Source organism: Oncorhynchus mykiss, chromosome 2, assembly GCF_057628025.1.
Source record: "Oncorhynchus mykiss isolate SJ-2025 chromosome 2, ASM5762802v1, whole genome shotgun sequence".
Taxonomy (NCBI): domain Eukaryota; kingdom Metazoa; phylum Chordata; class Actinopteri; order Salmoniformes; family Salmonidae; genus Oncorhynchus; species Oncorhynchus mykiss.
In genome coordinates, this window is record NC_143023.1 from 102,031,344 (window position 1) to 102,056,445 (window position 25,102).

Here is a 25,102-nt window from a genome sequence, read left to right on the forward strand (position 1 = left end):
AGAAGGACAGAAGGAGAGAAGGAGAGAGAGACATCACAGAGGAGAGAAGGAGAGAAGGACAGAAGGAGAGGGAGACATCACACAGGAGAGATGGAGAGGGAGACATCACAGAGGAGAGACGGAGAGAAGGACAGAAGAACAGAAGGAGAGAAGGAGAGGGAGACATCACATAGGAGAGATGGAGAGAAGGACAGGGACACCTCATTTCCATACAGATTATTTTCTAGAGGGGTTTTGTCTGTCTCAGAATTACTTTACACTCATATTACTGTTACTTGGAATATTTGTTTATAATGGCACTGCATATTTTATTTAAAGATTTTCTGTGATTCCATGGGACATCGTTGCAGTGGCCAAAATGGCACCGTACCTACAGTAGGCTAGTACAGGCTGCAGTGGGGAAGAGACAAACCACACGTCAGATCTCAACATAAGAACAGACAGACAGAAACAGGGGGACCATTGGCAGGGTGGCGGAGGGAGACAGGGGTGAATGAGAAGAAACCGAGGAAGAGAGGAGAGATGTATAATAAAACAGATAGAGGAGAAGAGAGGAGGGCAGAGGGGTCTAAAGGTAAAGAGAGCGGATGGCTAATTGTACCCGTATTTTGCAGCCTGGTAGCTAGTCAGTGTTGTGCATAAGGATGGGGATTGGACGTTGGAGGGAGGGGGGGGGGGGGGGTATGGGGTCACTGAAGAGGGGGTAGGCGGGACCATCAGGCCTTGAGAGCGTGCCATTGGGCCACATTGGTACGCGGCCGGCCCATCATGTCCTTCCAGTGTTTCACTTCCGCTGGACCACTCTTCCATGATAGGTAGATCTGAGAAAGAAAGAGAGGGAGAGGGAGAGAGAGAGGGAGGTAGAAGGGGTAGGGAGAGATGGAAAGAAAGAGAGAAAGAAGGGGAGAGAGAGAGAGAGAGGGAGGGAGAGGGGGTAGGGAGAGATGGAGAAAAAGAGAGAAAGAAGGAGAGAGAGAGAGAGACAAAGAGAGAGACAAAGAGAGACACAGAGAGAGAGAGAGGGAGGGAGTGCGAGGGAGTGCGAGAGAGATTTTTTGTCCATCAAAATAATCCAATCAGGGATGTTCTCAGGTTTAACCCAGGTAAAATGGGCAGGGAGCGGTGAGTTGGTTACCTTGCCAATGACATCGTTGCGGCTGAGCCGGTCCTTGTCCATGACCGTGATGATGATGGTGGTCTCCCGGAGGACGTGGGCCGGAACCTCGAAGGGGAAAGACTCATTGAAGACGGGGTTGAGACAACGCTTTATAGTCACTGTCTTCTTCTTCTCAATACGTTTGTCCTTGTGCATCAGCCAAAGCTTCACATAGGGGTCTGAAAGGAGGAGGTGGAGGAGGTGGAGGAAGAGGAGGAGGAAGAGGAGGAGGAGGAATAGGTGGAGGTGGAAGAGGTGGTGGAGGAGGAAGAGGAAGAGGAGGAGGTGGAGGAGGAGGAGGAAGAGGAAGAGGAAGAGGAAGAGGAGGAGGTGGAGGAGGAGGAGGAGGAAGAGGAGGTGGAGGTGGAAGAGGTGGAGGTGGAAGAGGTGGAGGTGGAAGATGTGGTGTAGGAGGAGGAGGAAGAGGAGGAGGTGGAGGAGGAGGAGGAAGAGGTGGAGGAGGAGGAGGAAGAGGAGGAGGAGGTGGAGGAGGAAGAGGAGGAAGAGGAGGAGGAAGAGGAGGAGGAGGAGGAAGAGGAGGAGGAGGAGGAGGAGGAGGAAGAGGAAGAGGTGGTGGAAAAGGTGGAAGAGGTGGTGTAGGAGGAGGAGGAAGAGGAGGAGGAAGAGGAGGAGGAGGTGGAGGAGGATGAGGAGGAGGTGGAGGAAGAGGAGGTGGAGGAGGAGGTGGAAGAGGAGGCGGAGGAGGAGGTGGAAGAAGAGGAGGAGGAGCAAGAGGAGGTGGGGTGGAGGTGGAGGAGGTGGAGGAGGAGGAGGAGGAGAGGGAGGATGAGGTGGAGGAGGAGGAGAGGGATGAGGAGGAGGTGGAGGTGGAGGAGGAGGAGGAGAGGGAGAAGAAGGAAGAGGAGGTGGTAGAGGAGGAGGAGGAGAAGAGGAATACAGGTTAGATCAAGACACATTAAAACAATATCAAATTAATGAACCTTTTCTTGCCCAGGAACTCCCTTCCAGGCAAACTGACGACCCAGGGACCCCCTCCCAGGCAAACTGACGACCCAGGAACTCCCTCCCAGGCAAACTGACGACCCAGGGAATCCCTCCCAGGCAAACTGACGACCCAGGGAATCCCTCCCAGGCAAACTGACGACCCAGGGAATCCCTCCCAGGCAAACTGACGACCCAGGGACCCCCTCCCAGGCAAACTGACGACCCAGGAACTCCCTCCCAGGCAAACTGACGACCCAGGAACCCCCTCCCAGGCAAACTGTCGACCCAGGGACCCCCTCCCAGGCAAACTGAAGACCCAGGGAACCCCTCCCAGGCAAACTGACGACCAAGTAACCCCCTCCCAGGCAAACTGATGACCCATGGACCCCCTCCCAGGCAAACTGACGACCCAAGGAATCCCTCCCAGGCAAACTGACAACCAAGGAACCCACTCCCAGGCAAACTGACGAACCAGGGACCCCCTCCCAGGCAAACTGACGACCCAGGGACCCCTTCCCAGGCAAACTGATGACACAGGGACCCCCTCCCAGGAAAACTGACGACCCAGGGACCCCCTCCCAGGCAAACTGACCACCCAGGGACCCCCTCCCAGGCAAACTGATGACCAAGGGACCCAAGCCCAGGCAAACTGATGACCGAGGGACCCAAGCCCAGGCAAACTGACGACCCAGGGACCCCCTCCCAGGCAAACTGATGACCAAGGGACCCCCTCCCAAGCAAACTGACGACCCAGGGACCCACTCCCAGGCAAACTGATGACCCAGGGACCCCCTCCCAGGCAAACTGACGACCCAGGAACCCCCTCCCAGGAAAACTGACGACCCAGGGACCCACTCCCAGGCAAACTGACGACCCAGGGACCCCTCCCAGGCAAACTGACGACCCAGGAACCCCCTCCCAGGCAAACTGACGACCCAGGAACCCCCTCCCAGGCATACTGACGACCCAGGGACCCCTCCCAGGCAAAATGACAACCAAGGAACCCCCTCCCAGGCAAAATGACGACCCAGGGACCACCTCCCAGGCAAACTGACGACCCAGGGACCCCCTCCCTGTCAAACTGACGACCCAGGGACCCCCTCCAAGGCAAACTGATAACCCATGGACCCCCTCCCAGGCAAACTGACGACCCAGGGACCCCCTCCCAGACAAAAAGACGACCAAGGAACCCCGTCCCAGGCAAACTGACGAACCAGGGACCCCCTCCCAGGCAAACTGACGACCCAGGGACCCCTTCCCAGGCAAACTGATGACACAGGGACCCCCTCCCAGGAAAACTGACGACCCAGGGACCCCCTCCCAGGCAAACTGACCACCCAGGGACCCCCTCCCAGGCAAACTGACGACCCAGGGAACCCCTCCCAGGCAAACTGATGACCCATGGACCCCCTCCCAGGCAAACTGACGACCCAGGGACCCCCTCCCAGGCAAACTGACGAACCAGGTACCCCGTCCCAGGCAAACTGACGACCCAGGGACCCCCTCCCAGGCAAAATGACGACCCAGGGACAACCTCCCAGGCTAACTGACGACCCAGGAATCCCCTCCCAGGAAAACTGACGACCCAGGGACCCACTCCCAGGCAAACTGACGACCCAGGGACCCCCTCCCAGGCAAACTGACGACCCAGGGAATCCCTCCCAGAAAAACTGACGACCCAGGGAATCCCTCCCAGGCAAACTGACGACACAGGAAATCCCTCCCAGGCAAACTGACGACCCAGGGACCACCTCCCAGGCAAACTGACGACCCAGGAACACCCTCCCAGGCAAACTGACGACCCAGGGAATCCCTCCCAGGTAAAATGACGACCCAGGGACCCCCTCCCAGGCAAACTGACGACCCAGGAACCCCCTCCTAGGCAAACTGACGACCCAGGGAATCCCTCCCAGGCAAAATGAGGACCCAGGAATTCCCTCCCAGGCAAAATGACGACCCAGGAACCCCCTCCCAGGCAAACTGACGACCAAGGGAATCACTCCCAGGCAAACTGACGACCCAGGGAATCCCTCCCAGGCAAACCGACGACCCAGGGACCCCTTCCCAGGCAAACCAACGACCCAGGAACTCCTCCCAGGCAAACTGACGACCCAGGGACCCCCTCACAGGCAAACCGACGACCCAGGAACCTCTCCCAGGCAAACTGATGACCCAGGAACCCCCTCCCAGGCAAACTGTCGACCCAGGGACCCCATCCCAGGCAAACTGAAGACCCAGGGAACCCCTCCCAAACAAACTGGCGACCAAGAAACCCCCTCCCAGGCAAACTGATGACCCATGGACCCCCTCCCAGGCAAACTGACGACCCAAGGAATCCCTCCCAGGCAAACTGACAACCAAGGAACCCACTCCCAGGCAAACTGACGACCCAGGAACCCCCTCCCAGGCAAACTGACGACCCAGGGACCCCCTCCCAGGCAAAATGACGACCAAGGAACCCCCTCCCAGGCAAACTGACGACCCAGGGACCACCTCCCAGGCAAACTGACGAACCAGGGACCACCTCCCAGACAAAATGACGACCAAGGAACCCCCTCCCAGGCAAACTGACGACCCAGGGACCCCCTCCCAGGCAAACTGACGACCCAGGGACCCCTTCCCAGGCAAACTGATGACCCAGGGACCCCCTCCCAGGAAAACTGACGACCAGGGAACCCCTCCCAGGCAAACTGACGACCCAGGGACCCAAGCCCAGGCAAACTGATGACCAAGGGACCCCCTCCCAAGCAAACTGACGACCCAGGGACCACCTCCCAGGCAAACTGACGACCCAGGGACCCCCTCCCAGGCAAACTGATGACCCAGGGACCCCCTCCCAGGTAAACTGACAACACAGGGACCCCCTCCCAGGCAAAATGACGACCCAGGAACCCCCTCCCAGGCAAACTGACGACCAAGGGAATCACTCCCAGGCAAACTGACGACCCAGGGAATCCCTCCCAGGCAAACCGACGACCCAGGGACCCCTTCCCAGGCAAACCAACGACCCAGGAACTCCTCCCAGGCAAACTGACGACCCAGGGACCCCCTCACAGGCAAACCGACGACCCAGGAACCTCTCCCAGGCAAACTGATGACCCAGGAACCCCCTCCCAGGCAAACTGTCGACCCAGGGACCCCATCCCAGGCAAACTGAAGACCCAGGGAACCCCTCCCAAACAAACTGGCGACCAAGAAACCCCCTCCCAGGCAAACTGATGACCCATGGACCCCCTCCCAGGCAAACTGACGACCCAAGGAATCCCTCCCAGGCAAACTGACAACCAAGGAACCCACTCCCAGGCAAACTGACGACCCAGGAACCCCCTCCCAGGCAAACTGACGACCCAGGGACCCCCTCCCAGGCAAAATGACGACCAAGGAACCCCCTCCCAGGCAAACTGACGACCCAGGGACCACCTACCAGGCAAACTGACGAACCAGGGACCACCTCCCAGACAAAATGACGACCAAGGAACCCCCTCCCAGGCAAACTGACGACCCAGGGACCCCCTCCCAGGCAAACTGACGACCCAGGGACCCCTTCCCAGGCAAACTGATGACCCAGGGACCCCCTCCCAGGAAAACTGACGACCAGGGAACCCCTCCCAGGCAAACTGACGACCCAGGGACCCAAGCCCAGGCAAACTGATGACCAAGGGACCCCCTCCCAAGCAAACTGACGACCCAGGGACCACCTCCCAGGCAAACTGACGACCCAGGGACCCCCTCCCAGGCAAACTGATGACCCAGGGACCCCCTCCCAGGTAAACTGACAACACAGGGACCCCCTCCCAGGCAAACTGACGACCCAGGGACCACCTCCCAGGCAAACTGACGACCCATGGACCCCCTCCCTGTCAAACTGACGACCCAGGGACCCCCTCCAAGGCAAACTGACGACCCATGGACCCCCTCCCAGGGAAACTGAAGAACCAGGGAACCCCTCCCAGGCAAACTGACGACCAAGTAACCCCCTCCCAGGCAAACTGATGACCCATGGACCCCCTCCCAGGCAAACTGACGACCCATGGACCCCCTCCCAGGCAAACTGACGACCAGGGAACCCCCTCCCAGGCAAACTGACGACACAGGGACCCCCTCCCAGGCAAACTGACGACCCAGGAACCCCCTCCCAGGCAAACTGACGACACAGGGACCTCCTCCCAGGCAAACTGACGACCAGGGAACCCCCTCCCAGGCAAACCGACGACCCAGGAACCCCCTCCCAGGCAAACTGTCGAACCAGGGACCCCCTCCCAGGCAAACTGACGACCCAGGGAATCCCTCCCAGGCAAACTGACGACCCAGGGACCCCCTCCCAGGCAAACTGACGACCCAGGGACCACCTCCCAGGCAAACTGACGACCCAGGGACCCCCTCCCTGTCAAACTGACGACCCAGGGACCCCCTCCAAGGCAAACTGATGACCCATGGACCCCCTCCCAGGAAAACTGACGACCCAGAGACCCCCTCCCAGACAAAATGACGACCAAGGAACCCCCTCCCAGGCAAACTGACGACCCAGGAACACCCTCCCAGGCAAACTGACGACCCAGGGAATCCCTCCCAGGTAAAATGACGACCCAGGGACCCCCTCCCAGGCAAACTGACGACCCAGGAACCCCCTCCTAGGCAAACTGACGACCCAGGGACCCCCTCCCAGGCAAACTGACGACCCAGGGACCCCTTCCCAGGCAAACTGATGACCCAGGGACCCCCTCCCAGGAAAACTGACGACCAGGGAACCCCTCCCAGGCAAACTGACGACCCAGGGACCCAAGCCCAGGCAAACTGATGACCAAGGGACCCCCTCCCAAGCAAACTGACGACCCAGGGACCACCTCCCAGGCAAACTGACGACCCAGGGACCCCCTCCCAGGCAAACTGATGACCCAGGGACCCCCTCCCAGGTAAACTGACAACACAGGGACCCCCTCCCAGGCAAACTGACGACCCAGGGACCACCTCCCAGGCAAACTGACGACCCATGGACCCCCTCCCTGTCAAACTGACGACCCAGGGACCCCCTCCAAGGCAAACTGACGACCCATGGACCCCCTCCCAGGGAAACTGAAGAACCAGGGAACCCCTCCCAGGCAAACTGACGACCAAGTAACCCCCTCCCAGGCAAACTGATGACCCATGGACCCCCTCCCAGGCAAACTGACGACCCATGGACCCCCTCCCAGGCAAACTGACGACCAGGGAACCCCCTCCCAGGCAAACTGACGACACAGGGACCCCCTCCCAGGCAAACTGACGACCCAGGAACCCCCTCCCAGGCAAACTGACGACACAGGGACCTCCTCCCAGGCAAACTGACGACCAGGGAACCCCCTCCCAGGCAAACCGACGACCCAGGAACCCCCTCCCAGGCAAACTGTCGAACCAGGGACCCCCTCCCAGGCAAACTGACGACCCAGGGAATCCCTCCCAGGCAAACTGACGACCCAGGGACCCCCTCCCAGGCAAACTGACGACCCAGGGACCACCTCCCAGGCAAACTGACGACCCAGGGACCCCCTCCCTGTCAAACTGACGACCCAGGGACCCCCTCCAAGGCAAACTGATGACCCATGGACCCCCTCCCAGGAAAACTGACGACCCAGAGACCCCCTCCCAGACAAAATGACGACCAAGGAACCCCCTCCCAGGCAAACTGACGACCCAGGAACACCCTCCCAGGCAAACTGACGACCCAGGGAATCCCTCCCAGGTAAAATGACGACCCAGGGACCCCCTCCCAGGCAAACTGACGACCCAGGAACCCCCTCCTAGGCAAACTGACGACCCAGGGAATCCCTCCCAGGCAAAATGAGGACCCAGGAATTCCCTCCCAGGCAAAATGACGACCCAGGAACCCCCTCCCAGGCAAACTGACGACCAAGGGAATCCCTCCCAGGCAAACCGACGACCCAGGGACCCCTTCCCAGGCAAACCAACGACCCAGGAACTCCTCCCAGGCAAACTGACGACCCAGGGACCCCCTCACAGGCAAACCGACGACCCAGGAACCCCTCCCAGGCAAACTGATGACCCAGGAACCCCCTCCCAGGCAAACTGTCGACCCAGGGACCCCATCCCAGGCAAACTGAAGACCCAGGGAACCCCTCCCAAGCAAACTGACGACCAAGAAACCCCCTCCCAGGCAAACTGATGACCCATGGACCCCCTCCCAGGCAAACTGACGACCCAAGGAATCCCTCCCAGGCAAACTGACAACCAAGGAACCCACTCCCAGGCAAACTGACGACCCAGGAACCCCCTCCCAGGCAAACTGACGACCCAGGGACCCCCTCCCAGGCAAAATGACGACCAAGGAACCCCCTCCCAGGCAAACTGACGACCCAGGGACCACCTCCCAGGCAAACTGACGAACCAGGGACCACCTCCCAGACAAAATGACGACCAAGGAACCCCCTCCCAGGCAAACTGACGACCCAGGGACCCCCTCCCAGGCAAACTGACGACCCAGGGACCCCTTCCCAGGCAAACTGATGACCCAGGGACCCCCTCCCAGGAAAACTGACGACCAGGGAACCCCTCCCAGGCAAACTGACGACCCAGGGACCCAAGCCCAGGCAAACTGATGACCAAGGGACCCCCTCCCAAGCAAACTGACGACCCAGGGACCACCTCCCAGGCAAACTGACGACCCAGGGACCCCCTCCCAGGCAAACTGATGACCCAGGGACCCCCTCCCAGGTAAACTGACAACACAGGGACCCCCTCCCAGGCAAACTGACGACCCAGGGACCACCTCCCAGGCAAACTGATGACCCATGGACCCCCTCCCTGTCAAACTGACGACCCAGGGACCCCCTCCAAGGCAAACTGATGACCCATGGACCCCCTCCCAGGGAAACTGAAGAACCAGGGAACACCTCCCAGGCAAACTGACGACCAAGTAACCCCCTCCCAGGCAAACTGATGGCCCATGGACCCCCTCCCAGGCAAACTGACGACCCATGGACCCCCTCCCAGGCAAACTGACGACCAGGGAACCCCCTCCCAGGCAAACTGACGACACAGGGACCCCCTCCCAGGCAAACTGACGACCCAGGAACCCCCTCCCAGGCAAACTGACGACACAGGGACCTCCTCCCAGGCAAACTGACGACCAGGGAACCCCCTCCCAGGCAAACCGACGACCCAGGAACCCCCTCCCAGGCAAACTGTCGAACCAGGGACCCCCTCCCAGGCAAACTGACGACCCAGGGAATCCCTCCCAGGCAAACTGACGACCCAGGGACCCCCTCCCAGGCAAACTGACGACCCAGGGACCACCTCCCAGGCAAACTGACGACCCAGGGACCCCCTCCCTGTCAAACTGACGACCCAGGGACCCCCTCCAAGGCAAACTGATGACCCATGGACCCCCTCCCAGGAAAACTGACGACCCAGAGACCCCCTCCCAGACAAAATGACGACCAAGGAACCCCCTCCCAGGCAAACTGACGAACCAGGGACCCCCTCCCAGGCAAACTGACGAACCAGGGACCCCTTCCCAGGCAAACTGATGACACAGGGACCCCCTCCCAGGAAAACTAATGACCCATGGACCGCCTCCCAGGCAAACTGACGACCCATGGACCCCCTCCCAGGCAAACTGACGACCCATGGACCCCCTCCCAGGCAAACTGACGACCCAGGGACCCCCTCCCAGGCAAACTGACGAACCAGGAACCCCGTCCCAGGCAAACTGACGACCCAGGGACCCCCTCCCAGGCAAAATGACGATCAAGGGAACCCCTCCCAGGCAAACTGACAACCCAGGAACCCCCTCCCAGGCAAACTGTCGACCCAGGGACCCCCTCCCTGTCAAACTGACGACCCAGGGACCCCCTCCCAGGCAAACTGACGACCCAGGGACCACCTCCCAGGCAAACTGACGACCCAGGGACCCCCTCCCTGTCAAACTGACGACCCAGGGACCCCCTCCAAGGCAAACTGATGACCCATGGACCCCCTCCCAGGAAAACTGACGACCCAGAGACCCCCTCCCAGACAAAATGACGACCAAGGAACCCCCTCCCAGGCAAACTGTCGACCCAGGGACCCCCTCCCTGTCAAACTGACGACCCAGGGACCCCCTCCAAGGCAAACTGATGACCCATGGACCCCCTCCCAGGCAAACTGATGACCCAGGGACAACCTCCCAGGCTAACTGACGACCCAGGGACACCCTCCCAGGCAAACTGACGACCCAGGGACCTCCTCCCAGGCAAACTGACGACCCAGGAACTCCCTCCCAGGCAAACTGAGGACCCAGGGAATCCCTCCCAGGCAAACTGACGACTCAGGGAATCCCTCCCAGGCAAACTGACGACACAGGAAATCCCTCCCAGTTAAACTGACGACCCAGGGACCACCTCACAGGCAAACTGACGACCCAGGAACACCCTCCCAGGCAAACTGACGACCCAGGGAATCCCTTCTAGGCAAAATGACGACCCAGGGAATCCCTCCCAGGCAAACTGACGACCCAGGGAATCCCTCCCAGGCAAGCTGACGACCCAGGAAATCCCTCCCAGTCAAATTGACGACCCAGGGACCCCCTCCCAGGCAAACTGACGACCCAGGAACCCCCTCCCAGGCAAACTGACGACCCAGGGAATCCCTCCCAGGCAAAATGACGACCCAGGAATTCCCTCCCAGGCAAAATGACGACCCAGGGAACCCCCTCCCAGGCAAACTGACGACACAGGGACCCCCTCCCAGGCAAACTGACGACCAAGGAACCCCCTCCCAGGCAAACCGACGACCCAGGAACCCCCTCCCATGCAAACTTACGACACAGGGACCCCCTCCCAGGCAAACTGACGACCAGGGAACCCCCTCCCAGGCAAACCGACGACCCAGGAACCCCCTCCCAGGCAAACTGTCGACACAGGGACCCCCTCCCAGGCAAACTGACGACCCAGGGAATCCCTCCCAGGCAAACTGACGACCCAGGGAACCCCTCCCAGGCAAACTGACGACCCAGGGACCCCCTCCCAGGCAAACTGACGACCCAGGGACCCCCTCCCAGGCAAACTGACGACCCAGGAACCCCCTTCCAGGCAAACTGTCGACCCAGGGACCTCCTCCCAGGTAAACTGACAACACAGGGACCCCCTCCCAGGCAAACTGACGACCCAGGGAATCCCTCACAGGCAAACTGACGACCCAGGAACCCCCTCCCAGGCAAACTGTCGACCCAGGGAACCCTCCCAGGCAAACTGACGACACAGGGACCCCCTCCCAGGCAAACTGACGACCCAGGAACCCCCTCCCAGGCAAACTGACGACACAGGGACCCCCTCCCAGGCAAACTGACGATCAGGGGAACCCCTCACAGGCAAACTGACGACCCAGGGACAACCTCCCAGGCTAACTGACGACCCAGGGACCCCCTCCCAGGCAAACTGACGACCCAGGGACCCCTTCCCAGGCAAACTGATGACACAGGGACCCCTCCCAGGCAAACTGACGACCCAGGGACCCCCTCCCAGGCAAACTGATGACCCATGGACCCCCTCCCAGGCAAACTGACGACCCATGGACCCCCTCCCAGGCAAACTGACGAACCAGGAACCCCGTCCCAGGCAAACTGACGACCCAGGGACCCCCTCCCAGGCAAACTGACGACCCAGGAACCCCTCCCAGGCAAACAGACGACCCAGGAACCCCCTCCCAGGCAAACTGTCGACCCAGGGACCCCCTCCCAGGCAAACTGACGACCCAGGGACCCCTCCCAGGCAAAATGACGACCAAGGAACCCCCTCCCAGGCAAACTGACGACCCAGGGACCACCTCCCAGGCAAACTGACGACCCAGGGACCCCTCCCTGTCAAACTGACGACCAAGGAACCCCCTCCAAGGCAAACTGATGACCCATGGACCCCCTCCCAGGCAAACTGACGACCCAGGGACCCCTTCCCAGGCAAAATTACGATGAAGGGAACCCCTCCCAGGCAAACTGACGACCCAGGGAAAACCTCCCAGGCAAACTGACGACCCAGGGACCCCCTCCCAGGCAAACTGACGACCCAGGGACCCCCTCCCAAGCAAACTGACGACACAGGGACCCCCTCCCAGGCAAACTGATGACCCATGGACCCCCTCCCAGGCAAACTGACGACCCAGGAACCCCTCCCAGGCAAACTGACGACACAGGGACCCCCTCCCAGGCAAACCGACGACCCAGGAACCCCTTCCCAGGCAAACTGACGACCCAGGGACCCCTCCCAGGCAAACTGACGACCCAGGGAATCCCTCCCAGGCAAACTGACGACCCAGGGAACCCCTCCCAGGCAAACTGACGACACAGGGACCCCCTCCCAGGCAAACTGACGACCCAGGGACCCCCTCCCAGGCAAACTGACGACCCAGGGACCCCCTCCCAGGCAAACTGACGACCCAGGGACCCCCTCCCAGGCAAACTGATGACCTCATGGACCCCCTCCCAGGCAAACTGTCGACCCAGGGACCCCCTCCCAGGCAAACTGACGACACAGGGACCCCGTCCCAGGCAAACTGACGACCCAAGGAATCCCTCCTAGGCAAACTGACAACCAAGGAACCCACTCCCAGGCAAACTGACGACCCAGGAACCCCCTCCCAGGCAAACTGACGACCCAGGGACCCCTTCCCAGGCAAACTGATGACACAGGGACCCCCTCCCAGGAAAACTGATGACCCAGGGACACAAGCCCAGGCAAACTGACGACCCACGAACACCCTCCCAGGCAAACTGACGACCCAGGGAATCCCTTCCAGGCAAAATGACGACCCAGGAATCCCTCCCAGGCAAACTGACGACCCAGGGAATCCCTCCCAGGCAAGCTGACGACCCAGGAAATCCCTCCCAGGCAAATTGACGACCCAGGGACCCCCTCCCAGGCAAACTGACGACCCAGGAACCCCCTCCCAGGCAAACTGACAACCCAGGGAATCCCTCCCAGGCAAAATGACGACCCAGGAATTCCCTCCCAGGCAAAATGACGACCCAGGGAACCCCCTCCCAGGCAAACTGACGACACAGGGACCCCCTCCCAGGCAAACTGACGACCAAGGAACCCCCTCCCAGGCAAACCGACGACCCAGGAACCCCCTCCCATGCAAACTTACGACACAGGGACCCCCTCCCAGGCAAACTGACGACCAGGGAACCCCCTCCCGGGCAAACCGACGACCCAGGAACCCCCTCCCAGGCAAACTGTCGACCCAGGGACCCCCTCCCAGGCAAACTGACGACCCAGGGAATCCCTCCCAGGCAAAGTGACGACCCAGGGAACCCCTCCCAGGCAAACTGACGACCCAGGGACCCCCTTCCAGGCAAACTGACGACCCAGGGACCCCCTCCCAGGCAAACTGACGACCCAGGAACCCCCTTCCAGGCAAACTGTCTACCCAGGGACCCCCTCCCAGGTAAACTGACAACACAGGGACCCCCTCCCAGGCAAACTGACGACCCAGGGAATCCCTCACAGGCAAACTGACGACCCAGGAACCCCCTCCCAGGCAAACTGTCGACCCAGGGACCCCCTCCCAGGCAAACTGACGACACAGGGACCCCCTCCCAGGCAAACTGACGACCCAGGAACCCCCTCCCAGGCAAACTGACGACACAGGGACCCCCTCCCAGGCAAACCGACGACACATGGAACCCCTCCCAGGCAAACTGACGACCCAAGGAATCCCTCCCAGGCAAACCGACGACCCAGGGAATCCCTCACAGGCAAACCGACGACCCAGGAACCCCCTCCCAGGCAAACTGTCGACCCAGGGACACCCTCCCAGGCAAACTGACGACCCAGGGAATCCCTCCCAGGCAAACTGACGACCAGGGAACCCCTCCCAGGCAAACTGTCGACCCAGGGACCCCCTCCCAGGCAAACTGACGACCCAGGGAATCCCTCCCAGGCAAACTGACGACCCAGGGAACCCCTCCCAGGCAAACTGACGACACAGGGACCCCCTCCCAGGCAAATTGACGACCCAGGGACCCCCTCCCAGGCAAACTGATGACCCAGGGGCCCCCTCCCAGGCAAACTGACAACACAGGGACCCCCTCCAAGGCAAACTGATGACCCATGGACCCCCTCCCAGGCAAACTGACGACCCAAGGAATCCCTCCCAGGCAAACTGACGACCAGGGAACCCCCTCCCAGGCAAACTGTTGACCCAGGGACCCCCTCCCAGGCAAACTGACGACACAGGGACCCCCTCCCAGGCAAACTGACGACCCAGGAACCCCCTCCCAGGCAAACTGACGACACAGGGACCCCCTCCCAGGCAAACTGACGACCCAGGGACCCCCTCCCAGGCAAACTGACGACCCAGGAACCCCCTTCCAGGCAAACTGTCGACCCAGGGACCTCCTCCCAGGTAAACTGACAACACAGGGACCCCCTCCCAGGCAAACTGACGACCCAGGGAATCCCTCACAGGCAAACTGACGACCCAGGAACCCCCTCCCAGGCAAACTGTCGACCCAGGGAACCCTCCCAGGCAAACTGACGACACAGGGACCCCCTCCCAGGCAAACTGACGACCCAGGAACCCCCTCCCAGGCAAACTGACGACACAGGGACCCCCTCCCAGGCAAACTGACGATCAAGGGAACCCCTCACAGGCAAACTGACGACCCAGGGACAACCTCCCAGGCTAACTGACGACCCAGGGACCCCCTCCCAGGCAAACTGACGACCCAGGGACCCCTTCCCAGGCAAACTGATGACACAGGGACCCCTCCCAGGCAAACTGACGACCCAGGGACCCCCTCCCAGGCAAACTGATGACCCATGGACCCCCTCCCAGGCAAACTGACGACTCATGGACCCCCTCCCAGGCAAACAGACGACCCAGGGACCCCCTCCCAGGCAAACTGACGAACCAGGAACCCCGTCCCAGGCAAACTGACGACCCAGGGACCCCCTCCCAGGCAAACTGACGACCCAGGAACCCCTCCCAGGCAAACAGACGACCCAGGAACCCCCTCCCAGGCAAACTGTCGACCCAGGGACCCCCTCCCAGGCAAACTGACGACCCAGGGACCCCTCCCAGGCAAAATGACGACCAAGGAACCCCCTCCCAGGCAAACTGACGACCCAGGGACCACCTCCCAGGCAAACTGACGACCCAGGGACCCCTCCCTGTCAAACTGACGACCAAGGAACCCCCTCCAAGGCAAACTGATGACCCATGGACCCCCTCCCAGGCAAACTGACGACCCAGGGACCCCTTCCCAGGCAAAATTACGATCAAGGGAACCCCTCCCAGGCAAACTGACGACCCAGGGAAAACCTCCCAGGCAAACTGACGACCCAGGGACCCCCTCCCAGGCAAACTGACGACCCAGGGACCCCCTCCCAGGCAAACTGACGACACAGGGACCCCCTCCCAGGCAAACTGATGACCCATGGACCCCCTCCCAGGCAAACTGACGACCCAGGAACCCCTCCCAGGCAAACTGACGACACAGGGACCCCCTCCCAGGCAAACCGACGACCCAGGAACCCCTTCCCAGGCAAACTGACGACCCAGGGACCCCTCCCAGGCAAACTGACGACCCAGGGAATCCCTCCCAGGCAAACTGACGACCCAGGGAACCCCTCCCAGGCAAACTGACGACACAGGGACCCCCTCCCAGGCAAACTGACGACCCAGGGACCCCCTCCCAGGCAAACTGACGACCCAGGGACCCCCTCCCAGGCAAACTGACGACCCAGGGACCCCCTCCCAGGCAAACTGATGACCTCATGGACCCCCTCCCAGGCAAACTGTCGACCCAGGGACCCCCTCCCAGGCAAACTGACGACACAGGGACCCCGTCCCAGGCAAACTGACGACCCAAGGAATCCCTCCTAGGCAAACTGACAACCAAGGAACCCACTCCCAGGCAAACTGACAACCCAGGAACCCCCTCCCAGGCAAACTGACGACCCAGGGACCACCTCCCAGGCAAACTGACGACCCAGGGACCCCCTCCCAGGCAAACTGACGACCCAGGGACCCCTTCCCAGGCAAACTGATGACACAGGGACCCCCTCCCAGGAAAACTGATGACCCAGGGACACAAGCCCAGGCAAACTGACGACCCACGAACACCCTCCCAGGCAAACTGACGACCCAGGGAATCCCTTCCAGGCAAAATGACGACCCAGGAATCCCTCCCAGGCAAACTGACGACCCAGGGAATCCCTCCCAGGCAAGCTGACGACCCAGGAAATCCCTCCCAGGCAAATTGACGACCCAGGGACCCCCTCCCAGGCAAACTGACGACCCAGGAACCCCCTCCCAGGCAAACTGACAACCCAGGGAATCCCTCCCAGGCAAAATGACGACCCAGGAATTCCCTCCCAGGCAAAATGACGACCCAGGGAACCCCCTCCCAGGCAAACTGACGACACAGGGACCCCCTCCCAGGCAAACTGACGACCAAGGAACCCCCTCCCAGGCAAACCGACGACCCAGGAACCCCCTCCCATGCAAACTTACGACACAGGGACCCCCTCCCAGGCAAACTGACGACCAGGGAACCCCCTCCCGGGCAAACCGACGACCCAGGAACCCCCTCCCAGGCAAACTGTCGACCCAGGGACCCCCTCCCAGGCAAACTGACGACCCAGGGAATCCCTCCCAGGCAAAGTGACGACCCAGGGAACCCCTCCCAGGCAAACTGACGACCCAGGGACCCCCTTCCAGGCAAACTGACGACCCAGGGACCCCCTCCCAGGCAAACTGACGACCCAGGAACCCCCTTCCAGGCAAACTGTCTACCCAGGGACCCCCTCCCAGGTAAACTGACAACACAGGGACCCCCTCCCAGGCAAACTGACGACCCAGGGAATCCCTCACAGGCAAACTGACGACCCAGGAACCCCCTCCCAGGCAAACTGTCGACCCAGGGACCCCCTCCCAGGCAAACTGACGACACAGGGACCCCCTCCCAGGCAAACTGACGACCCAGGAACCCCCTCCCAGGCAAACTGACGACACAGGGACCCCCTCCCAGGCAAACCGACGACACATGGAACCCCTCCCAGGCAAACTGACGACCCAAGGAATCCCTCCCAGGCAAACCGACGACCCAGGGAATCCCTCACAGGCAAACCGACGACCCAGGAACCCCCTCCCAGGCAAACTGTCGACCCAGGGACCCCCTCCCAGGCAAACTGACGACCCAAGGAATCCCTCCCAGGCAAACTGACGACCAGGGAACCCCCTCCCAGGCAAACTGTCGACCCAGGGACCCCCTCCCAGGCAAACTGACGACACAGGGACCCCCTCCCAGGCAAACTGACGACCCAAGGAATCCCTCCCAGGCAAACTGACGACCAGGGAACCCCCTCCCAGGCAAACTGTCGACCCAGGGACCCCCTCCCAGGCAAACTGACGACACAGGGACCCCCTCCCAGGCAAACTGACGACCCAGGAACCCCCTCCCAGGCAAACTGACGACACAGGGACCCCCTCCCAGGCAAACTGACGACACATGGACCCCCTCCCAGGCAAACTGACGACCCAAGGAATCCCTCCTAGGCAAACTGACAACCAAGGAACCCACTCCCAGGCAAACTGACGACCCAGGAACCCCCTCCCAGGCAAACTGACGACCCAGGGACCACCTCCCAGGCAAACTGACGACCCAGGGACCCCCTCCCAGGCAAACTGACGACCCAGGGACCCCTTCCCAGGCAAACTGATGACACAGGGACCCCCTCCCAGGAAAACTGATGACCCAGGGACACAAGCCCAGGCAAACTGACGACCCACGAACACCCTCCCAGGCAAACTGACGACCCAGGGACCCCCTCCCAGGCAAACTGACGACACAGGGACCCCCTCCCAGGCAAACTGACGACCCAGGAACCCCCTCCCAGGCAAACTGACGACACAGGGACCCCCTCCCAGGCAAACTGACGACACATGGACCCCCTCCCAGGCAAACTGACGACCCAAGGAATCCCTCCTAGGCAAACTGACAACCAAGGAACCCACTCCCAGGCAAACTGACGACCCAGGAACCCCCTCCCAGGCAAACTGACGACCCAGGGACCACCTCCCAGGCAAACTGACGACCCAGGGACCCCCTCCCAGGCAAACTGACGACCCAGGGACCCCTTCCCAGGCAAACTGATGACACAGGGACCCCCTCCCAGGAAAACTGATGACTCAGGGACACAAGCCCAGGCAAACTGACGACCCACGAACACCCTCCCAGGCAAACTGACGACCCAGGGAATCCCTTCCAGGCAAAATGACGACCCAGGAATCCCTCCCAGGCAAACTGACGACCCAGGGAATCCCTCCCAGGCAAGCTGACGACCCAGGAAATCCCTCCCAGGCAAACTGACGACCCAGGGAATCCCTCCCAGGCAAAGTGACGACCCAGGGAACCCCTCCCAGGCAAACTGACGACCCAGGGACCCCCTTCCAGGCAAACTGACGACCCAGGGACCCCCTCCCAGGCAAACTGACGACCCAGGAACCCCCTTCCAGGCAAACTGTCTACCCAGGGACCCCCTCCCAGGTAAACTGACAACACAGGGACCCCCTCCCAGGCAAACTGACGACCCAGGGAATCCCTCACAGGCAAACTGACGACCCAGGAACCCCCTCCCAGGCCAACTGTCGACCCAGGGACCCCCTCCCAGGCAAACTGACGACACAGGGACCCCCTCCCAGGCAAACTGACGACCCAGGAACCCCCTCCCAGGCAAACTGACGACACAGGGACCCCCTCCCAGGCAAACCGACGACACATGGACCCCCTCCCAGGCAAACTGACGACCCAAGGAATCCCTCCCAGGCAAACCGACGACCCAGGGAATCCCTCACAGGCAAACCGACGACCCAGGAACCCCCTCCCAGGCAAACTGTCGACCCAGGGACACCCTCCCAGGCAAACTGACGACCCAGGGAATCCCTCCCAGGCAAACTGACGACCAGGGAACCCCTCCCAGGCAAACTGTCGACCCAGGGACCCCCTCCCAGGCAAACTGACGACCCAGGGAATCCCTCCCAGGCAAACTGACGACCCAGGGAACCCCTCCCAGGCAAACTGACGACACAGGGACCCCCTCCCAGGCAAATTGACGACCCAGGGACCCCCTCCCAGGCAAACTGATGAACCAGGGACCCCCTCCCATGTAAACTGACAACACAGGGACCCCCTCCAAGGCAAACTGATGACCCATGGACCCCCTCCCAGGCAAACTGACGACGCAAGGAATCCCTCCCAGGCAAACTGACGACCAGGGAACCCCTCCCAGGCAAACTGTCGACCCAGGGACCCCCTCCCAGGCAAACTGACGACCCAGGGAATCCCTCCCAGGCAAACTGACGACCCAGGGACCTCCTCCCAGGCAAACTGACGACCCAGGAACTCCCTCCCAGGCAAACTGAGGACCCAGGGAATCCCTTCCAGGCAAAATGACGACCCAGGGAATCCCTCCCAGGCAAACTGACGACCAAGGAACCCCCTCCCAGGCAAACCGACGACCCAGGGACCCCCTCCCAGGCAAACTGATGACCCATGGACCCCCTCCCAGGCAAACTGACGACCCAGGAACCCCTCCCAGGCAAACTGACGACACAGGGACCCCCTCCCAGGCAAACCGACGACCCAGGAACCCCTTCCCAGGCAAACTGACGACCCAGGAACCCCCTCCCAGGCAAACTGACGACCCAGGAACCCCCTCCCAGGCAAACTGACGACCCAGGGACCACCTCCCAGGCAAACTGACGACCCAGGGACCCCCTCCCAGGCAAACTGACGACCCAGGGACCCCTTCCCAGGCAAACCGACGACCCAGGGACCCCCTCCCAGGCAAACTGATGACCCATGGACCCCCTCCCAGGCAAACTGACGACCCAGGAACCCCTCCCAGGCAAACTGACGACACAGGGACCCCCTCCCAGGCAAACCGACGACCCAGGAACCCCTTCCCAGGCAAACTGACGACCCAGGAACCCCCTCCCAGGCAAACTGACGACCCAGGAACCCCCTCCCAGGCAAACTGACGACCCAGGGACCACCTCCCAGGCAAACTGACGACCCAGGGACCCCCTCCCAGGCAAACTGACGACCCAGGGACCCCTTCCCAGGCAAACTGATGACACAGGGACCCCCTCCCAGGAAAACTGATGACTCAGGGACACAAGCCCAGGCAAACTGACGACCCACGAACACCCTCCCAGGCAAACTGACGACCCAGGGAATCCCTTCCAGGCAAAATGACGACCCAGGAATCCCTCCCAGGCAAACTGACGACCCAGGGAATCCCTCCCAGGCAAGCTGACGACCCAGGAAATCCCTCCCAGGCAAACTGACGACCCAGGGAATCCCTCCCAGGCAAAGTGACGACCCAGGGAACCCCTCCCAGGCAAACTGACGACCCAGGGACCCCCTTCCAGGCAAACTGACGACCCAGGGACCCCCTCCCAGGCAAACTGACGACCCAGGAACCCCCTTCCAGGCAAACTGTCTACCCAGGGACCCCCTCCCAGGTAAACTGACAACACAGGGACCCCCTCCCAGGCAAACTGACGACCCAGGGAATCCCTCACAGGCAAACTGACGACCCAGGAACCCCCTCCCAGGCCAACTGTCGACCCAGGGACCCCCTCCCAGGCAAACTGACGACACAGGGACCCCCTCCCAGGCAAACTGACGACCCAGGAACCCCCTCCCAGGCAAACTGACGACACAGGGACCCCCTCCCAGGCAAACCGACGACACATGGACCCCCTCCCAGGCAAACTGACGACCCAAGGAATCCCTCCCAGGCAAACCGACGACCCAGGGAATCCCTCACAGGCAAACCGACGACCCAGGAACCCCCTCCCAGGCAAACTGTCGACCCAGGGACACCCTCCCAGGCAAACTGACGACCCAGGGAATCCCTCCCAGGCAAACTGACGACCAGGGAACCCCTCCCAGGCAAACTGTCGACCCAGGGACCCCCTCCCAGGCAAACTGACGACCCAGGGAATCCCTCCCAGGCAAACTGACGACCCAGGGAACCCCTCCCAGGCAAACTGACGACACAGGGACCCCCTCCCAGGCAAATTGACGACCCAGGGACCCCCTCCCAGGCAAACTGATGAACCAGGGACCCCCTCCCATGTAAACTGACAACACAGGGACCCCCTCCAAGGCAAACTGATGACCCATGGACCCCCTCCCAGGCAAACTGACGACGCAAGGAATCCCTCCCAGGCAAACTGACGACCAGGGAACCCCTCCCAGGCAAACTGTCGACCCAGGGACCCCCTCCCAGGCAAACTGACGACCCAGGGAATCCCTCCCAGGCAAACTGACGACCCAGGGACCTCCTCCCAGGCAAACTGACGACCCAGGAACTCCCTCCCAGGCAAACTGAGGACCCAGGGAATCCCTTCCAGGCAAAATGACGACCCAGGGAATCCCTCCCAGGCAAACTGACGACCAAGGAACCCCCTCCCAGGCAAACCGACGACCCAGGGACCCCCTCCCAGGCAAACTGATGACCCATGGACCCCCTCCCAGGCAAACTGACGACCCAGGAACCCCTCCCAGGCAAACTGACGACACAGGGACCCCCTCCCAGGCAAACCGACGACCCAGGAACCCCTTCCCAGGCAAACTGACGACCCAGGGACCCCTCCCAGGCAAACTGACGACCCAGGGAATCCCTCCCAGGCAAACTGACGACCCAGGGAACCCCTCCCAGGCAAACTGACGACACAGGGACCCCCTCCCAGGCAAACTGACGACCCAGGGACCCCCTCCCAGGCAAACTGACGACCCAGGGACCCCCTCCCAGGCAAACTGACGACCCAGGGACCCCCTCCCAGGCAAACTGATGACCTCATGGACCCCCTCCCAGGCAAACTGTCGACCCAGGGACCCCCTCCCAGGCAAACTGACGACACAGGGACCCCGTCCCAGGCAAACTGACGACCCAAGGAATCCCTCCTAGGCAAACTGACAACCAAGGAACCCACTCCCAGGCAAACTGACGACCCAGGAACCCCCTCCCAGGCAAACTGACGACCCAGGGACCACCTCCCAGGCAAACTGACGACCCAGGGACCCCCTCCCAGGCAAACTGACGACCCAGGGACCCCTTCCCAGGCAAACTGATGACACAGGGACCCCCTCCCAGGAAAACTGATGACCCAGGGACACAAGCCCAGGCAAACTGACGACCCACGAACACCCTCCCAGGCAAACTGACGACCCAGGGAATCCCTTCCAGGCAAAATGACGACCCAGGAATCCCTCCCAGGCAAACTGACGACCCAGGGAATCCCTCCCAGGCAAGCTGACGACCCAGGAAATCCCTCCCAGGCAAATTGACGACCCAGGGACCCCCTCCCAGGCAAACTGACGACCCAGGAACCCCCTCCCAGGCAAACTGACAACCCAGGGAATCCCTCCCAGGCAAAATGACGACCCAGGAATTCCCTCCCAGGCAAAATGACGACCCAGGGAACCCCCTCCCAGGCAAACTGACGACACAGGGACCCCCTCCCAGGCAAACTGACGACCAAGGAACCCCCTCCCAGGCAAACCGACGACCCAGGAACCCCCTCCCATGCAAACTTACGACACAGGGACCCCCTCCCAGGCAAACTGACGACCAGGGAACCCCCTCCCGGGCAAACCGACGACCCAGGAACCCCCTCCCAGGCAAACTGTCGACCCAGGGACCCCCTCCCAGGCAAACTGACGACCCAGGGAATCCCTCCCAGGCAAAGTGACGACCCAGGGAACCCCTCCCAGGCAAACTGACGACCCAGGGACCCCCTTCCAGGCAAACTGACGACCCAGGGACCCCCTCCCAGGCAAACTGACGACCCAGGAACCCCCTTCCAGGCAAACTGTCTACCCAGGGACCCCCTCCCAGGCAAACTGACAACACAGGGACCCCCTCCCAGGCAAACTGACGACCCAGGGAATCCCTCACAGGCAAACTGACGACCCAGGAACCCCCTCCCAGGCAAACTGTCGACCCAGGGACCCCCTCCCAGGCAAACTGACGACCCAGGGAACCCCTCCCAGGCAAACTGACGACACAGGGACCCCCTCCCAGGCAAATTGACGACCCAGGGACCCCCTCCCAGGCAAACTGATGACCCAGGGACCCCCTCCCAGGCAAACTGACAACACAGGGACCCCCTCCAAGGCAAACTGATGACCCATGGACCCCCTCCCAGGCAAACTGACGACCCAAGGAATCCCTCCCAGGCAAACTGACGACCAGGGAACCCCCTCCCAGGCAAACTGTCGACCCAGGGACCCCCTCCCAGGCAAACTGACGACACAGGGACCCCCTCCCAGGCAAACTGACGACCCAAGGAATCCCTCCCAGGCAAACTGACGACCAGGGAACCCCCTCCCAGGCAAACTGTCGACCCAGGGACCCCCTCCCAGGCAAACTGACGACACAGGGACCCCCTCCCAGGCAAACTGACGACCCAGGAACCCCCTCCCAGGCAAACTGACCACACAGGGACCCCCTCCCAGGCAAACTGACGACCCAGGGAATCCCTCCCAGGCAAACTGACGACCAGGGAACCCCTCCCAGGCAAACTGTCGACCCAGGGACCCCCTCCCAGGCAAACTGACGACCCAGGGAATCCCTCCCAGGCAAACTGACGACCCAGGGACCTCCTCCCAGGCAAACTGACGACCCAGGAACTCCCTCCCAGGCAAACTGAGGACCCAGGGAATCCCTTCCAGGCAAAATGACGACCCAGGGAATCCCTCCCAGGCAAACTGACGACCAGGGAACCCCTCCCAGGCAAACCGACGACCCAGGAACCCCCTCCCAGGCAAACTGACGACCCAGGGAATCCCTCCCAGGCAAACTGACGACCCAGGGAACCCCTCCCAGGCAAACTGACGACACAGGGACCCCCTCCCAGGCAAACTGACGACCCAGGGACCCCCTCCCAGGCAAACTGTCGACCCAGGGACCCCCTCCCAGGCAAACTGACGACCCAGGGAATCCCTCCCAGGCAAGCTGACGACCCAGGAAATCCCTCCCAGGCAAATTGACGACCCAGGGACCCCCTCCCAGGCAAACTGACGACCCAGGAACCCCCTCCCAGGCAAACTGACAACCCAGGGAACCCCCTCCCAGGCAAACCGACGACCCAGGAACCCCCTCCCAGGCAAACTGTCGACCCAGGGACCCCCTCCCAGGCAAACTGACGACCCAGGGAATCCCTCCCAGGCAAAGTGACGACCCAGGGAACCCCTCCCAGGCAAACTGACGACCCAGGGACCCCCTTCCAGGCAAACTGACGACCCAGGGACCCCCTCCCAGGCAAACTGACGACCCAGGAACCCCCTTCCAGGCAAACTGTCTACCCAGGGACCCCCTCCCAGGTAAACTGACAACACAGGGACCCCCTCCCAGGCAAACTGACGACCCAGGGAATCCCTCACAGGCAAACTGACGACCCAGGAACCCCCTCCCAGGCAAACTGTCGACCCAGGGACCCCCTCCCAGGCAAACTGACGACACAGGGACCCCCTCCCAGGCAAACTGACGACCCAGGAACCCCCTCCCAGGCAAACTGACGACACAGGGACCCCCTCCCAGGCAAACCGACGACACATGGACCCACTCCCAGGCAAACTGACGACCCAAGGAATCCCTCCCAGGCAAACCGACGACCCAGGGAATCCCTCACAGGCAAACCGACGACCCAGGAACCCCATCTCCCAGGCAAACTGTCGACCCAGGGACACCCTCCCAGGCAAACTGACGACCCAGGGAATCCCTCACAGGCAAACTGACGACCCAGGAACCCCCTCCCAGGCAAACTGTCGACCCAGGGACCCCCTCCCAGGCAAACTGACGACACAGGGACCCCCTCCCAGGCAAACTGATGACCCAAGGAATCCCTCCCAGGCAAACTGACGACCAGGGAACCCCCTCCCAGGCAAACTGTCGACCCAGGGACCCCCTCCCAGGCAAACTGACGACACAGGGACCCCCTCCCAGGCAAACT

The 25,102-nt window shown here is 61.9% G+C and overlaps 1 protein-coding gene across 2 annotated transcripts in view; it reads right to left on the reverse strand.

Annotated features, from left to right (window-relative positions):
* Positions 1–319: 319 nt before the first annotated feature.
* LOC110513838 (synaptotagmin-7) overlaps positions 320–25,102 on the reverse strand; it is a 166,568-nt gene continuing 141,785 nt past the window's right edge. For both annotated transcript variants that reach the window (XM_090214564.1, XM_090214561.1), the window contains 2 exons: positions 1,136–1,335; positions 320–821 (listed from right to left, as the gene is read on the reverse strand). In XM_090214564.1, coding sequence (XP_090070690.1) covers positions 717–821; positions 1,136–1,335 — 305 coding nt within the window. In that variant the 3' untranslated portion in view covers positions 320–716. The remainder of the gene's footprint in view (positions 822–1,135; positions 1,336–25,102) is intronic.